This window comes from Haliotis rubra, unplaced genomic scaffold (assembly GCF_003918875.1).
Source record: "Haliotis rubra isolate DU_JTF1 unplaced genomic scaffold, ASM391887v1 Scf3, whole genome shotgun sequence".
Lineage (NCBI taxonomy): Eukaryota > Metazoa > Mollusca > Gastropoda > Lepetellida > Haliotidae > Haliotis > Haliotis rubra.
In genome coordinates, this window is record NW_025766968.1 from 4267865 (window position 1) to 4286866 (window position 19002).

The following is a 19002-nucleotide window of genomic DNA, read 5'->3' on the forward strand; positions in this document are numbered from 1 at the left end:
CACTCACCAACCACTCACTCAACCACTCCACTCACCACTCACTCAACCACTCACTCAACCACTCACCACTCCACCTCAACCACTCACTCAACCACTCAACCACTCACTCAACCACTCATTCAACCACTCACTCAACCACACTCAACCACTCCAACCACTCAACCAACCACTCACTCAACCACTCACTCAACCACTCATTTCAACCACTCACTCAACCACTCTCAACCACTCAACCACTCACTCCACCACTCACTCAACCACTCACTCAACCACTCACTCAACCACTCCACTCACTCAACCACTCAACCACTCACTCAACCACTCACTCAACCACTCACTCAACCACTCACTCCAACCACTCACTCAACCACTCACTCAAACCACTCACTCAACCACTCACTCAACCACTCAACCACTCACTCAACCACTCACTCAACCACTCACTCAACCACTCAACCAACTCACTCAACCACTCACTCAACCACTCACTCAACCAACCACTCCACTCAACCACTCACTCAACCACTCACTCAACCACTCACTCAACCACTCTCACTCACTCACTCACTCAACCACTCACTCAACCACTCACTCTCAGCCACTCCACTCAACCACTCAACTCAACCACTCACTCAACCACTCACCAACCACTCACTCAACCACTCAACCACTCCTCAACCACTCAACCACCACTCACTCAGCCACTCACTCAACCACTCACTCAACCACTCAACCACTCACCACTCACTCAACACACTCACTCAACACACTCCAACCACTCACTCCAACCACTCAACCAACCACTCCACTCAACCACTCACTCAACCACTCCACTCAACCACTCCTCAACCGCACTCAACCACTCACTCCAACCACTCCTCAACCACTCACTCACCACTCACTCAACCACTCAACAACCACTCCTCCAACCACTCAACCACTCTCAACCACTCCTCTCCACTCACTCCTCCACAACCCACTCACTCAACCACTCCTCCACTCCCACTCAACCAACCACTCAAGCCAACCACTCACTCCACTCTCAACCACTCACTCAACCACTCACCACTCCAACCACTCACTCAACCACTCACTCAACCACTCCATTCAACCACTCCACCCAACCACTCACTCAACCACTCACTCAACCACTCACTCAACCACTCACCAACCACTCACTCAACCACTCACTCTCAACCACTCACTCAACCACTCACTCAACCACTCACTCAACCACTCATCTCAACCCACTCACCCAACCACTCCAACCCACTCACTCACTCCTCTCCACTCCTCCACTCCTCAACCACTCAACCACTCACTCACCACCAACCACTCACTCAACCACTCACTCACTCAACCACTCACTCAACCACTCAACCAACCACTCACTCAACCACTCTCAACCACTCACTCATCCACCAACCCAGCCACCCAACCACTACACACTCACCTACCAGTATAGAGGAAAGTTCATAGTTTCGTATCAATATGTTCCAAACTTTTCCACTATTGTAGTTTTTGTACAGCTTTGTCCAATGGACATTTGTGTTGAACGTTTTCCTCCTGGAGAGTGACCATGCATCACCTCTTCTGGGCATTGGTTTGATGAGCACCAACTGCGTGCTGCTGGCATTTCCAGACCCTGCTGGTCTTCAGATCTACCTTTTATCACCAACAGCACAAAGATTCATCTAACAATTGAACCGCAAAACATGGCATATTTTCAAAATGCCATTTCAGAGAAAACGTCTTCCTGTGTTTGAACAGCAGTAGCATTTTCCTGGCACCAGCAGTTGTACAATATTTATTTGGTGCCAACAGTAGTACAAGTACAATATATTCCAGAGCCTAATGTATCTTGATCCCAACTTTCTCTCAAGACTGTAACATACCACCAGCATCGAAGAACATTTTCCACAGTGTGGAGAACACATATTAAGACATGAACTCAAACATCCTAATTTTCCAGAACCTTATTTATCAGAATTGTCATTAAAGTACACATATCTCCAGACATTTTTTCATTACTGGACTTGCAAGGAATGATTATCTAAATGCTTTGAAGTTCAATATATCTGTCTACCCTTGACAAGGCCATGATCACATCTTCTGTGACACTACGTCTGGGATTGAGTCTGGTGACAGTGTTCAACAGTGTTATTTACTGGCGGAAGTCTTAATGAGATTGAGTGGCATCTATCTACATGTACCTGTATTAATGAGGTACCTATCTACCTGTCTGTTCCTGGTAATCAAGCTTACACTAATCTGTAACTGGTCCAACTTTTACATTAACGTCCTCCTCAGAATCAACTAAGATAAACATCTTCACTAAATGCATTAATCTAGAAGGAAAATACTACTTTGGCGTCGGACTTGAATTGATACCGTGACTGCTTGTAAACATGGAAATACAACTAGTCACAGGATAACTTTGAGTCAATCCTTGTCATTTGTGTTTACGGAATTGCTATACACAGAAATCAAATGCTGTTTTGAAAACTGATCACAGCGAAAGAGTGGCCTTGCTTTGTGTGACGCTGATCAGTGTCTAAGTGGAAAACGTTTTTGGTCCTTAAAACATTATTTTTTCACGCTGACATTTCATGTCAAAATTACATTACTTCCCTGGAAACAAAGCTCCAGAACAACAAATGTCAGATTCTGTTTTTGAAAGATGAATAATTGAGACCTTGGGAAAACATTTTCATCGAACCAATTCCAGTTCCACGTCAACATGATTTTTGATTATAGTCATGAACAATTTTCATTTTTCTCAATAATGTTAAATTGCTCAATGACTGTTCTTTGATGTGATGAAGTAATAGCATTCATGATGAAATTGCATTAAATTATAAGTAGGTAGTTGTTCTGGTCTTTGACTATGAAGTAGTTAAAGATGTAATCAAAGATGTAATTACCAAAGATGTAATCAATGATGGTAATGGGAGATAAATCATTCCTGATTGTGTAGAAACCTAAAAGTATCCATTATGTGTGTCCAGAGAATTCCATGGCAACAAGATGACTGAGTGCTTCCTGTATATAAAGTTTCATGTGGAAATGTATCATTTTCAATCTGTATATAAGAGTACTGTCATCACCTATACAAGTTGCCTCCCTTAGTTGTTTCAGGATCTGCTTATCATGGGTATGAAAACAAAATTTACCTTTAGGTTTATATTTAGTTTTAAGCAGGACCCCAGTAATGTTTTTGTTCAACATCATGGTAAATACCACTTGCACAATGTTTAGTTGTAATTTAACATGACAAATGACCCTCCAATATGAAAACATACACCTTCTAAAATGAAAAAAGACACCCTCCAACATGAAAACATAAACCCTTCAACATGAAAGCTGACCCTCCAAATTGAACACTGACACCTTCCAATATGAAAACTGACACCCTCCAATATGAAAACTGACACCCTCCATCATGAAAACTGACACCCTCGGATGTGGAAACTAACACAACATGATGTAAATGGTCATGGATTGCTGCAGCATCTAAGTCGGGACTGTCGTAGGTGGACCAGTACCCCATCATTGGTTCGAACCCACGATTGACACTGATTATGTGTCAAGGTTTGTCAAGATAAATGTCTAAGACCTGTGTCACCTAGTTCCAACACTAAGCTGAAATACTGTTCAACACAAAACCAAACTCTCTCACACATTCTAACTGAAATATTGTTGGCATAAAACTAAATCACACACTTAACTGTAATGTATTGGTCATGATGTAATAGAGGTGAGGTGAAATTGGGTTTTACGCCGTGCTTGAGAATATTTCGCTCATATGATGACGTGCATGCGTGTGTATGTGGATGTGCGGCTGCTTGTACTAGCCCAGACTTAAGCTGGTTTTATAGTGCTAGCCAACTGACATACCATGCCGCAGTGAAGCATGAATACCCCACTCAGACACATTATACTGACTCCGAGCCGACCAGTCCTTGTTGTACCCATTAATGCCGAGCGCCAGGCAGGGACCAACAAGTACCATATTTTAACGTCTTTTGGTATGACGCGGTCAGGGATCGAACCTGCGACCTTCTGCTCTCCGGGCGGACGCTCTAACCACTACACCACGGAGGCGGTTGATGTAATAGAACAAAAATGATTGACCATGTCCCTGTCATCATAAAAGAAAGTACATTCATGAAGGGTTGAGGGGATATACTCCCTGAACTCTATAAAACATCCTCAGTTGAAACTGGACAAAATTTCCGAATCCCAAACATAATTGATGTTGTCTGGGTTGTCACATGTATCATTCCATTTTACACCAATCAAAGTGCTACGTCATTTGCTGGAAGTAACTTCCAACTATGTATCATGTACAAATGAGTGAGTGAGTGAGTGAGTGAGTGAGTGAGTGAGTGAGTGAGTGAGTGAGTGAGTGAGTGAGTGAGTGAGTGAGTGAGTGAGTGAGTGAGTGAGTGAGTGAGTGAGTGAGTGAGTGAGTGAGTGAGTGACTTAAGTTTTACTCTGCCATAAATACAGACAATCCAGTGATCAACAGCATGAGCATCAATTTATGCAATTGGAATATGATGACATGTGTCAACCAAGTCAGCGAGCCTGACCACCCGATCCCGTTAGTCGCCTCTTATGACAGGCATGGGTTACGGAAGACCAATTCTAACCTGGATCTTTATGGGTATCATGTACAAATAGTTTGATATTTTTTTAAACTCACTTATGTTGAAAAAAGCAACAGGTGCTTCCAAACTGTATTTGCATAATACCGATTTTCTCTGCAACCATCATCAAAGAATGTGTGTAAACCCCTGTACAGCATTTGAGAAACCCCGAGATATCAGCAAAAAATCTTCCTGTTGTCCTAAGATTTGTTTTTTTATAGCAGTCCCTCTTTTGTGTTGGATTTTAATTTGTCTTCTATGAATACAGCTTACTGATCCTGCCATTGCCGACTATCGGTATTAACTGAATTGAAATCATAACACTGTTGGGAACTGGAATTTGAAATATTACATTTCTCCATATCAACTATTCATGAATTTTTAAGCATATAATTTCTTTGTCAATTACATAGCCTGTCAGCCCCAAGTGGGCGCCAAGAAAGATAAACAGAGAATCATCAAGAAAAACGGCAGAATGATTTGGGTGGCATTAGAAGGAACCCAGTATCTCTTTCTCATCTTCCGATATCTAGTTATCAGCTGTATCATGTGTGTGAACGCCGCCACTGATGCTCTTTGTGTAAATGGCCTTCCGAGGATTGGAAAGATACGTGCAAAAAACTCTTACAACTTTACATATCATGAATTCAACATGCTGCAAGCACCATGGCCATTTTGTGCTCACACGAGTCTTGCATGCCATGTAATTTGCCCATGGTTCAATTGTTTGCAGATGGTACAAATTATTATGATGCATATTATCATAAACAAAAACCTATTTTATTATCAGTTTTTATCATTACCGGGAATACTAGATTTGTCCATGACTAGAGCTGGACAATATGGTGAAAATATTCAATTTCCAGTCCACAATGTCCCTCTGACATGTGGCCTCTACTTTTTGCAGTAGTCAGTGTCTTTGGGTGTAAAGTTCTATTAATATACATGTAAGTTTTGAAGAAGTCTCATGGTTAATTACCTCCCCGTAGGATACTCTATGATGCCTCTTAAAACAGCAATTTAAACATCATTTGTGATCAACATTAGCTCCATTTTTGCACAATGCACACTCTGTAGCTCAATACAACATAGCTATAGTTGTTCCCCGCTAGCATCTCAGATGCGTTGCTGAGTGTGGTGTTCAAAGTTTGTCACAAGGAGAAGTTGATGAGCAACCAAATGTGTGGAAGCTAGAAGTGTTGTGCATTTATATGTTTACATTTGTATAACTAATTTCGTCACTAAGATAGTTCAAGTCTCTGTCTGTCTGTCTGTCTGTCTGTCTGTCTGTCTGTCTGTCCCATCCATCTGTCTGTCTGTTGCTATGTAGAGTTGCTATGCAATCTGTTTACAGGATCCGGTGCATGATCTTGGTTTGAATCCAAGATTTGTCACGGATACGAGTCATTGTCAGCAACATCTGTCTCCATCTTAGACTAATGCTTAGTCTCTGAATATATATAAATTTGATTGTAACAAATAAACCCATTTAAATTGAGAAGGAGCCCCAGAGAGACCAGAGATTCAGAACCTGAAGCTGAGGAAATCTAGACTTGCTTTATTTAGAGCTCTCTCTCTCAGAAAACTGCAGTAAACTTTTACAGCATAAATAAAACCACAGCACAATACCAAAATGCTTCAAATCCTTAGCTGGAAACAAGTATAACTTGCTTTAAACAATAAATAACATACTGCTATACTGGTCAGAATCTATAGTCATTCAAAAGAAGATCCTTGTTGGAGATTACATTAGGTGTCTTCAAATGCATTGTGGTTGTTAAATCTTTTTTTTATATGTGCCAATTATTGTGGTGGTAGTTTAAGATATTTCCATTGCGTTCTTGGATCAGTAAAGTGTTATATATGAGCCTGAAGCCTCTCTCTCTGTCAGACTATGTGGACACTAGAGGATTTATTGCCACATCGCCCCTCATTCTCAACCTAGAGTGTGTCTTGAGTAAATTCATAATTTACCACTTTCTCTTTTGCCTTATCATCACTTGTCATACCGTTGTAATCCAATGCCAGATTAATTTACTTTGTCAAAAATGTTTGGATATTTTCAGATTCAGTTGAAGGGATGTTGCATACCTATGAATAAATCATTCGGATACATGCTTGTCAAAATTAGGTTTACTTATGTCTGATCAATAAATTGTGTTCCAGTTTGTTATATACGAAATGAAACATTGTCAAAACAACTGCAATTTGTGTTCATAGTTGATAAGGCTGTTTGCAATTGAGTGTGTCACCATTTTCAAGGAAAACATTGTCAAATAATGAGAGATGTTAATCTTAATAATGGGAGTTTTATTCCATTACAAATACTATAAATGAAATATTAAGTACATAGGTTCATGAAATATATATGGTTTACTACAAAGACTGTCAATGTCAAACTTTATTTCATGTTTTATCAAATTTATTGACCAATCTGAAATTGAAATAAGGCAGTAGGCATAACAGACATACAGCAGGTTAACTACAAATAAAACAATATTAAATTATTAACCTAAAAGTCAAGGATATTACTCTGAAAATGCCTATTTAAATTTTTGATTAATTTTCAGTAGATTGGGGAATAATAAACAAAAATATAAGCAAACTTTCAACTGATTTTGTTAAAATTACCATGTGCATGAATTAAGAGCAGTAATCAGTACAAATATAAAACCAGTTTAAACAGGTGTAAAATCAGCAAAAACTGAGTGACCAACCATCTCCTTCCATCAAAACCTCACCTGTATCTAGTTATGAATGGGTTCTATTCACTGGTTTGTATATTGGGAATGTTTTCACCCCGGAAAGGCATCCAAGCCCTAACAAACAACCTCAATGCCCAGTTTATCTCTGATATGAGAAGGATATCAACTTGACACTACCTTTTCTTTCTTTTCTGAGAAAACAGTCAGATTGATATATGTATATAACGTCAGCCAATCTGCCCTTGATCTGATGGCAACGCATCTGTCAGCCATTTTCCAACACCTGTGAGCTTTGGGTGAGACAAACACTCTTGTTGTGGATTAAGCATTGTGAAAAATGTGTTGCACATATTTGTATTTTATTGCTACATTTATGCTTTGGATTGATGCATATTTTTTGCTTATTTTCATTACCTTTCCATCCAATGTTGTTTAAGTACTTTGATTAGGGTGTTCCTTGTAAGACATCCTGTGTTTCATGTAAAGAACATGTGAAAAATTTCATCTAAGGAAGACCACAGGAAACAGAGCGACTTTTTTTCAAATTCTTTATTTTTTTAATCTACGTTCTGGATATGATATAAAACATAAAAAGCCATAAATGTTTTTCACATATTTTTTATCCTACAATTTCATGCAGATTATTTTTATTAGATGCATTGAAATGAAGGAAATTATTTTCCCAAATGTTCATACTTCTGGTAATCACACAAGAACAGTTACTCAAGTATGTAGTTGAGAAACAGATGGGGTGTGATGACATGCTTATGGAGTCATGGAATCGGGGGAGGTGGGGGGCAGTGTGTGGGTTGGGAAGATATGGGTTGGGGGATATAGGAGTTTTGGAGGAGGGTGGATACGGAATTTACGTGTGAGACCAAGGAGTGAAAAGCAAGGGAATGGCTTAATGTGTCTCTAAGTCCTTAACCACATTATTTTCCCTTTTGCTCAACCCTTTCTGCAATTTAAAAGGCCTTAATGAAGCAAGTTCTAGATTTTCTAAAGTCTAAATCTCCCATCACTGGGCTCCTTTTCAATTAAAATTAAAATATTAAAAATTGAATTATTCGTCTCTATCAATGTCATATATTCAAAGACTACGCATTTGTCAAGTGTGTTTGAGAGTTTGAGTTTAAACATAAATTGTTAGATTCTGTTCTCCTTTTCAATATGAATGTGTCTGTTGTGTCAGGCAACATCTGTTGTGTGAGGTGTCCTGGAAAAACCATTACCCTATTTCTGATTAATTACTAAAGCACATCCAAACAATTTCTTGTTAATCCTTGGTGTGAAATTCTTTCATTGCTTGGCATAGTCCTGCAAATGTTTAATTACCAGAATCATTCCAGCTCATCCTCATTGAGATGCAAATGAACATTTTTCAAAAGGCTGTATCTTAAATTAAAATATTGCCAGAGACGTTTTATGATGATTGCTATTATTACAATATTAACCTCAGACACATTAAGTTCATATCTGCTCTTTGAAAATGTTCTAAATATAAAAATTATTGGTACCAAAAGTCATGAATGTAGCGATGAGGGGCTGAAAAACATATTACTCCTGAACTCAATTACAATCTCCAAAATAGCCTTTCACAAAGTAGCATTAATTTATCCAAATATAATATATAGAATATCTAAAAAGTACTAAAAGCATTTCTAATGTGTATGTCAATTACGATGAAATGAAGCATTTAGCTCATCATCTCCTACAGCAAACACGCACGATCTGTTGAAGCACATTACAAGAAATGAACACATGAGAATTGATTATGCACAGATAAATGTATACGTCTGCTTGGCCCCGTCAATACAGAAATGAAGAAATTACATGACCTTGATGAATCAGATTATATCCAGGCAATATGTAAAATGTAAGTGTTTCCACCTTTCATTACCATATATAAAAACAGTAAACTGCTAAAATAATCTGATGTGGAAATGTTGTAAGAAGATGATGGTGATGATGATGATGTGAAAGTTATTGTACATGAGATCGATCAAATAATCTAATATGGAAATGTTGTAAGATGATGATGATGATGATGATGATGATGATGTTGAAAGATATAATATATTGTGCATGAGTTCAAATGATCCAATATGGAAATGTTGTAAGATGATGATGATGATGATGATGATGATGAAGTTATTGTGTATGAGATATAATTATAATCATAATAAGAATCTTACCTGATGGGCATGTGCTCCACAGCAGACCCAGGAGCGAAAACGTCACAGATAATCCCTGAATAGGCCACATTGGATCTGATGAGGAAATCCCACACATAGCTTTGTTCACATCACGGTACCGTCACTAGTTATCCGTTAAGTATCTTACATCAAGAGGATGGTACAACCAATTTGGTGGTCGCAGTCGACGCATATCGGTTCACTGTCCTCAGCCGTCGTCGTTCACAGACATTGTATCCAAAAGTTTGTCTCGATGATCGTGGATTTTCCCGCAGTGGAAGTAGTACGTGCTTCTGCCAAGTATCGCTCTTTCCGCGTGTACAATTCACTGCTCCCTTGACATCGCTAATTACAGCGCTTGACTCTGCAGTATCCCTCGGTCCAGCTCATCCATAGACTCACTCTTGTGTAGAATACCACAAGCTTGTTCCGTACAGAACCTGTACACAGAAACTGACTGTTAGATGAATGCTTCCAACTAAAAATACATCCTACTTTTTGCAAGAGAAAATTAGACGGTTAGGCTATTCAGCAATGTATATTGTTTAGATGGGCAGGTAGAAATGTTGTTTTGTGGTATAGAATGCGCTACAGTTCTCCAAGGGTTTTATCTTTACACAAACCACCTGCCTGGAACTGGACAAGGGAAAAGTTAATATGATTTCTCCTGGACATCCTCCAGAGAAGCTGCGATCACAGTGTGATAAGTGTTGGCAAAATATTTCACATGCAAGGCACAATAAGCTATGGTGATGAAATATGTGAAAATTGTTGCTCATTCAGTAACTATGGCAATAGGTATTGTGTTTATTTTCAGTGTGAAACAGACTGAGTGTTAGAACACATTTTCAGAATTTATCATGTTTCCGAGATGTTTTGTTTGTAGGGTATTTTCTACAATATCTTTGCTTCTTTTTGGCAATTAATCTTGTGTTCATTTTCCGTATAATAGTTTGGGAGGTAACACTTAGAAAAGGATATAGTTATTGTCCATAACTGCTATTTTGTGCAATTTATTTACTTATTTTAGCATAAAACAACAAAATAGTTTGGTCCATAATATTCAAGTCTTTTGATTGTGAATTATAGAAAGTGAAAACAAATTTGAAAAACTCATGACATGTGGTAATTATCAGTAAACAGATGACGCCCAAAGAACAATAACACCACTTAATTTAAATTGGAAAACAGACTTTGTGACTTCAAATCAAATTAAATAAAAATAACTAGTTGTAAAGCAATAATTAGGAGTTGGAATACCAGCAGATCAAGACAACATTAGCATACACAACAGCAAGTTTCAAAACATCCTTCAATTTAGGGGGCGGTGAGGTAGCCTAGTGGTTAAAGCGTTCGCTTGTCACACCGAAGACCCCGGTTCGATTCCTCACATGGGTACAATGTGTGAAGCCCATTTCTGGTGTTCCCTGCCGTGATATTGCTGGATTATTGCTAAAAAGTGGCATAAAACCATACTCACTCACTCACTCCACTTACTTCATTTTAGGGAATTTTGATTTCTGGCACCTTTAGCAAGATTACATACCAATATCATGGGGAATGAACCCAGACATTTGACAAGACAGTAGAATGCTGTAACCACTGGGCTACCCCACTGAGGTGAGGTGAGGTGAGGTGAGGTGAGGTGAGGTGAGGTGAGGTGAGGTGAGGTGAGGTGAGGTGAGGTGAGGGCTACCCCACTGAGGTGAGGTGAGGTGAGGTGAGGTGAGGTGGTGAGGGTGAGGTGAGGTGAGGTGAGGTGAGGTGAGGTGAGGTGAGGTGAGGTGAGGTGAGGTGAGGTGAGGTGCTATTTTACATATATATTCATTTAAGAGCAGAATACAAACTGATAGTATGAAATATAGTCATAGAATATATAACAGTATACAGTTGAAAACACTGTTCATATTGAGTTTGTTGAAACCGATTCAACAGTTTGTTGAATAGGGATATGGTCATTGTATCATTTGAATGTTTTGAAAGGATCATCAAGTTATAGGGAAATTTTGGTCATATGTTTTGCTTAACAAAACTACATGATGTTTTATGTCAAACATGTAAAAAGCAAAATATCATTATTTTTGCAACATTTGCCACCATAGAGATGCTAAAAATATGACTCTTTTCTCATGGGTATTCTAGATATAAGCAAGAACATAATGATGACAGCTATTTCTAGATCATAAGGACCTTATGATTGTCATAGAGCTGTTTGTGGTTTGCTATGTCACAGGGTGGTGGGGTAGCATTCGTTCATCATGCCGAAATCCTGGGTTCGATTCCCCACATGGGTACAGTGTGTGAAGCCCATTTATGGTGTCCCCTGCTGGAAAATTGCTAAAAGCGGTGTAAAACTAAACTCACTCATTCACTTGTTATGTCACAAATTTTAAAAATCATTTGTCATTGTTTGTAAAGTTTACTTTATGTTATTTATGACATAAACACAACGTGAGTGTTGATAATCTGCCAGATTCCACTCAGAATAAAAGTTAAATAAAGTGATGAAATTTATATGGATGGATAAGTGAATATCATCAATAACACCAGGTGTTCAGGGAAAGGGTAAGCACATCCTGCTCATACTAATGGTCAAATATGGTTCATATGTTACGGTAACCCGTGAAGGTCCGGGTTAGAATTGATCTTCAGTAACCCATGGTTGTTGTAAGGGGACTAACGGGATCGGGTGGTCACGCTCGCTGACTTGGTTGACAACATGTCATCGGTTCCCAATTGCGCAGATCGATGCTCTTGATCACTGGATTGTCTGGTCCAGACTCGATTATTTACAGACTGCCGCCATATAGCTGGAATATTGCTGAGTGCGAGGTAAAACTAAACTCACTCACTCTTATGTTACGGCACTGTCACAAAACCAATGGGTTCTAAGTTTGTTTATTGTTTTCTTGTTGATAGGATCACCTTGACAAAACTATTGATTACTGTTAATGTTTTAAAACTGTTATAAATATATAGGTCTATTTGGGGTCATTGATGGTCAGTATTCACCAGATGTCACAATATGTATCCCTTAGACTGACCTTGAAGTTTTTAATGAGAATTTTAAACTGCACTGTTTTCAGTTGATGCTAACAAGCCTTGCTTCAAGCATGTACTCCAACCTCCAAATGCAATGGTTGGTTTGCTTATATAAAGGTGCTCTGTTTATACAGTGTTTACTTTAGCTAGAACCTGGTGTTTAGCTGGTATTGAAGACAGAATTTTGTTGACAGAATGTTTATGTAACCCTGAAATGGTGCACGGTTTCCCAACTAAAACCACATTTACAGCCGGTAAAAAACAGCTCATAAAATCCATCCAGAATGAAATGCGTTCAGTTTCGAGACTTTTGTTGAAGGGTTGTCCAGATTACACAATGTTTAGTCTAGTGCTTTAAAGTAATATGTTCCCGTGAGTCATGTTTGGTACATGTTTGTTAAATGTAAGCAAAACTTACACAGACCAGATAATGACCCTAACCATTTTGAAATCACGGAACCATATAATTGTTTCAACATAAGTTTCATGATGAACACTGTTAGTTGACGAGAAAGGTACTCTCTGCTTTCACCTGCTTTCATGTACGCCAAACACTGATGAATGTTTTCATAATTTATATGTTTTTTCTTTTTCTCAAGTTTTACCTCTCCCCAAACTACTTTAACATTCCCGTGCAAGAAATTTGACAATATTGCTGAGAAAACATTCCAGCTCGGTAATAAAATTATAGAATTTATGTTGCGTAGATAAACAGTTTTCTCAACTTCTTTTTTCTGAACAAGTGACAAATCTGAATTTCAAAGCAATTTTCCAAGTGATTTAATTCATTTTGATTACCGTAAGTTGAATAAGAACACATATGCAAGTTCTAACAATATTTGGATGCTATGTATTTGCCAAGTGAGTTTCTTTATGTCAGAATTCCCATTTGTGAAACGTAAGACGATGTTTTTGTTGCTATGGGTTACTTGTGTGATAAAATCATACATGCGTGATTTCATCAATCACCCTCAAAACTAGGTACGCTGGATGGAATCCTTGCTCTTGGATTTATGGTATTCAAGTCCATACTTGGCACAAATCCCAGGAATCACCAAAATGGTGCTTCAGCATTAATTTCAACTGGAATTGGTCGCAAGACGAGTTATGAGACCTATAGTAAAATGTGTCCATCAGTCTATCTGCCATCACCATTATTTGAACAACAAACTGTTCCCTAGCAACCATCTATTGCCACTGTGTATAACACTGTATAACTGTATGTGATAAACAGTGTTATGGTCATAGTTACTGTGATGGGTCAGTTGGGTGTTTTTAGTACATATTCACAACTATGTAGCTATTGTTCAGTTTTATCGCACTGTTGTCCTTTATCGGTACTGTTGTCCTTTAACATACGGACACTTTCTATACCTGGTCTTTCATTTGTTTGGGTTCTTTTCTCAGCTGAGTATTCTGAATATTTTTTCACTCCTGATCATAACTGAGATTTCAATTAATTATAAAGTCATAGACAGAAAACAAAGAAAAACTTTTGAAATTTGATCATTTATATTTCAAACAGAGCTTTTGCATGTGACAGATCTATTAAGAACGTAAAAACCTTTTGACTCTAGTGAAAAAAGTGTGAAAAGGAAATGAAAGAGTAAATATGGCAAGTCAATCTGTTTGGCTATATGCGTTGATTGTGTTGGTACAATTTTACATATACTATCTCTTTAGAGTGTTGTTTTCACCATTGCAATATAAGGATAACAAAGAATGTTAAACATACTTGTCAAGTTTTGAAAGAGAGTTCTAGTTTCATTAAATACAGACTGATTAATCATACTTTAAAAGAAGGCTGACATATATTCCAATAAAATTATCTTTTTCACATGCAAGAAAAAATATAGTTATCTACGAAACAAATCCAAATGGGGCCCCAAACAGTCCTTAATTTCTAGAACTGATGAAGGAGTAAGGATATACTCTGAAACCTTGTGTTCCTCATAATAAAGAAGTTGACATCCATAAAATTATCTTCCTTCTAGAACTGAGGCAAATCATTCTTGAAATGAATGACAGTCCTGTGTTGTACAATGCAATGTGTCAACCAAGTCAGCAAGTCTGACCACCCAATCCCGTTAGTCACCTCTCACGACAAGCATGGGTAAATGAAGACCAATTCTAACCAGATCTTCATGGGTCAAGTGACCTCATACAATATGCAACATCAGCGCAGAGTATCACTGTCCAATATCAAGCTGATTACATCCTTGCTGAGATAAAATGATAAAATGTAAGATTTGCCTATATTATCTTCCTTGGATCGCACCTGACAATCAGTCTTTGTTCACCTTAACACCCATACAAGAACACCAATAACGCTTGCAATATGTCAAGAACTACACGTGTTCCATATCATCACACAAGAAATAGGATCAAGAAATATGTATCTAGATTATTCAATATCTGAGCTATAATTCGATTATTGTCCGTGTCTATTTTGATGGTCTTACTTGATTCAGTTTCTTTGCCAATCCTGTAATAATATTAATCTAAAAATATTCGCAGGCACGATCAGTATTGTGCAGAAAAACAAGGCCTCTTGATTCAAGTCTGCAATAAGCATGTGTGAATTTCACATGTTTACACGTGCATTTCTATGGAGTCAGACAACAGCCATCTATTTGGAGGCTGGTCTATTAATACGTTTCTTTGCTGACATAACACCAGGCATGATATTGATCATCTCTTTTATTTTGAGCTGATCATAAATATATTTTTATTATAATTTCCAGTTGGAAAATCAGCATTACAAAACTATTTTTTGCAAATACATAAACATTAATTGTTTTTTAGTTGTAATAATGCTATGTATTGTTGAGGACAATGCTTGATGATACATTGACATTATATAATGTCGCAAACATTATTTTGGTTTCCATAATAATGAAATAATGTTTGTTTCTTTACCCTTCCTGCTTTGACCATATCAATCAGCTTTGGATATGTTTTTCAACTTCCAATAATCAACTTACAAAGTTTCTGTTTTCTCGATCACATTACAAGTAGAACTTGCCTGGAATACAAGGTTTTAAAAGTTATACTGCGATGCCATACCATTTTCTCCAGAAAATGTCCTCGTTACTGTTTTTACTATTTCCAGAACAAGTTTTGTCTGTCTCCATTGCAAATATAATTATACAACACTGAAGCATTCATTGGACTCTAAATATGCCAACTTTCACCATAAACAAAGACCACAAGGTCTTCAGTCATGCTTTTTTCCCATATAATCAGCTATTAATCATATTTAACCCCAACTGGGGAAAAGTCAGAACAATAGCAGATAGAATTACACAGCTCAATAATAATAATGTTAATACCATTACGGAGCCAGCGATATACAAAAACATATTAAATGCATTTATCACCTTTTCAGTTGTATCATCAAAGAGACCAACAAAAGTTTATATCATTTTTTAAAATGTACCAGCCACTATGAATAAACATTATCAAAGATATAGGTTGTGTGTGAGTCGGTATGATTTGGTAAAGGGGAAATGGCATTGTATTCCAGAGAGTACCAGAAATGGTTTTGAGTTACAAGCCTGGAAATGTTGCTGCCTAGCTGGTGACCAGCAAGAAAGCCAAGCAGGTTGGAGCGGTGCCAACCAAACCATGGCACCAAACCGTGTAAATGACGACTGTACAAAGCGGCAACGTGATATGACTACTCCAGCCAGTGATAATGACCCTGTCGTATATACAGTCTCAATATGTTGATGGAACTGTGATTGGGATCCCCTCCGCTCACACCATTGAACACAGTGTGTTACATTCTGTCAAACAGTTACACAAGATACACTGAATGTGACCATGAATATCTCAAGGGAAACATCCTTCTGCTGACTGTCTGTACATCGTTCCGCCAGAACATATCATACCTATGTACTCTTTATTGACATTTTGCTCTTTTGTTTCATATTTTCCCTCTCAATGTTAAAATTTCTTGTCCCTTTGCATTTATGACAAAATCGACATTACATATTGACACTTCAGTGATCCATTTATATATGCCGCCATTAGCTGGAATATTGCAGAGTGTGGCATGAAACTATGTACAAAAAAAGCAAAAACATTCACATACCTTGTACCACTATTTTAGTATCTTTGCTGAAAGACTGTCATATGAAAACTATGTTCCTTGGCAAGTAGTAAAGTACATGTTTATTTTATTAACTATCTTAACTGCCAAGGACATTAAGATTTTTTTTATTGATTGTGTATTAATTTATAGGTTCATTTAAATAATTCATTGTGGTAAAAAAGGGAAAAGAAATTTCATACTGAATTGTGTGTCATTATGCTGTGGTAAGTAACCTTGTGACATTATATCCCTATGTACATGACCTTTAAATGTGTATATGAATTATTGTTTCCTGAAAACTTGTAGATGTTATCATGAGGAAATCTCATGAATAACAAATCAGAAAGGGATATATTTTCTGTTTCCAGCACTCATGTGACACATGATGTCATTTACACTCGTTAGAGGTGAAAAATATCCCTTGAGGATTACATTATTTAGAAAAGGTTCTTGTGTTTTTTGACTAAGAGAATCCAGTTGTTCAATATGAAAAGTTTACGGAATTCAGGACATTGACATTATTGTTCCTACTATTGGCTGTGTATTAGTTTGGGCAGATTGTTAGTTAAAATCTACACTACCTATGACTACCCATGTCTATCTGTGACTACCTGTGTCTATACTTGTGACTACCTGTGTCTAATACCTGTGATGGTATATGTGCACCTGTGACTACCCATGTCTATTTGTGACTACCTGTGTCTATACCTGTGATGACCTGTGACTAATACCTGTGATGGTATATGTTCACCTGTTACTGCCAATGACTACCCATGTCTATCTGTGACTACCTGTGTCTATACCTGTGACTACCTGTGTCTAATAGATGGTATATGTTCACCTGTACTCTGTGACTACCTGTGTCTATACCTGTGACTACCTGTGTCTAATAGATGGTATATGTTCACCTGTTACTGCCAATGACTACCCATGTCTATCTGTGACTACCTGTGTCTATACCTGTGATGACCTGTGACTAATACCCTGTTACTGCCAATGACTAATACCTGTGATGGTATATGTTTACCTGTTACTGCCAATGACTACCCATGTCTATCTGTGACTACCTGTGTCTATATCTGTGTTGACCTGTGACTAATACCTGTGATAATATACTACCCATCAAAAGTTTAGACTCACTAGTGTAAATGTAGCCACTTACTTCAGTCAACTGTTCTAAACTAGATTTTGCAAAATATTCCATGCTGTTTAAAGGTACTGTTTACACATGAACTGATATTTTGTAAAACAAATTTGTAAAGTTGAAAAGATTATTGTCATGAGTTCAATAAATGATAAAAATCAGTGAAAATTGGCGAATTCTTAACAAAACTTAACAAAACACATACATGATATTTGTACATGCTTTTCATCAATTTGATGCATGATCCTAGTACAATTCATCAGCATAAGGTTGCAGTTGGTTCCCCCAAGTTAGTGGAGAAATTCCTCTTCGATGTAACCATATATATACATAGCATATAGTGAGTGCTTTAAGTGAGTCGAAGCTTCTGATGGGTAGTAGATATGTTCACCTGTGACTATCTGTGACTATCTGTGACTATACACCACTAGGGTATGATATCTCCATTGTTTCATCAGGTTGATTTTTTCCATAGCTACACCCAAACTTCATGTGCAGAGGTTAGTATATGGGGGAGGTAGATTTGTTTTCACAGCTGTATACCATCGACTAACTGTGTCTACATGTGGCTACAAGTTTGTAATTAATTGTATAAAACATCAGTACAAAAGAACAGGTTTGACTATCCGTGAAAATAGCTTCCATTTGAAAAACAGTGATGACACCAGGTGTTCACAAAAAGAGTAAGAATGTCCTGCTGTACATGTAGTTCACCCGAACAATACGTAGTTAATATCAAATGCATGACTGACTGACTGACAGAGTTTGGTTTTACGCCGCTTTTAGCAATATTCCAGCAATATCACAGCTGGGGACACCAGAAATGGGCTTCACTCATTGTACCCATGTGGGGATTCGAACCTGGGTCTTCGGCGTGACGAGCCAACGAACCACTAGACTACCCCACCACCCCTCAAATGCATGAAAACTGTTCATGAAGAGGACTTCTGGTTATCAAGAACAATATTGCTGGAAGAATTCCAGTATTTTCATGGTAAAGTCAGTGATAGAGGATATGGATTAATTCCACATTAAACATTTTAAAATGCAAGTTTGGTCAAGGCACATTCATGAGGTTGATGCTGTTATTAGAATAAATCCATACACACTTGTCTTATGGAATACATATGAAGACACCCCGAGCGTGTCATACCAAAAAGACGTTAAA

At 37.8% G+C, this 19002-nt stretch overlaps 1 protein-coding gene across 1 annotated transcript in view; it reads right to left on the bottom strand.

Annotated features, from left to right (window-relative positions):
* LOC124282508 overlaps nucleotides 1-19002 on the bottom strand; it is a 257057-nt gene that overhangs the window by 198468 nt on the left and 39587 nt on the right. The window contains exon 2 of the mRNA XM_046718518.1: nucleotides 9553-9992. Within this exon, the coding sequence (XP_046574474.1) occupies nucleotides 9553-9649 (97 nt within the window). The 5' untranslated portion in view covers nucleotides 9650-9992. The remainder of the gene's footprint in view (nucleotides 1-9552; nucleotides 9993-19002) is intronic.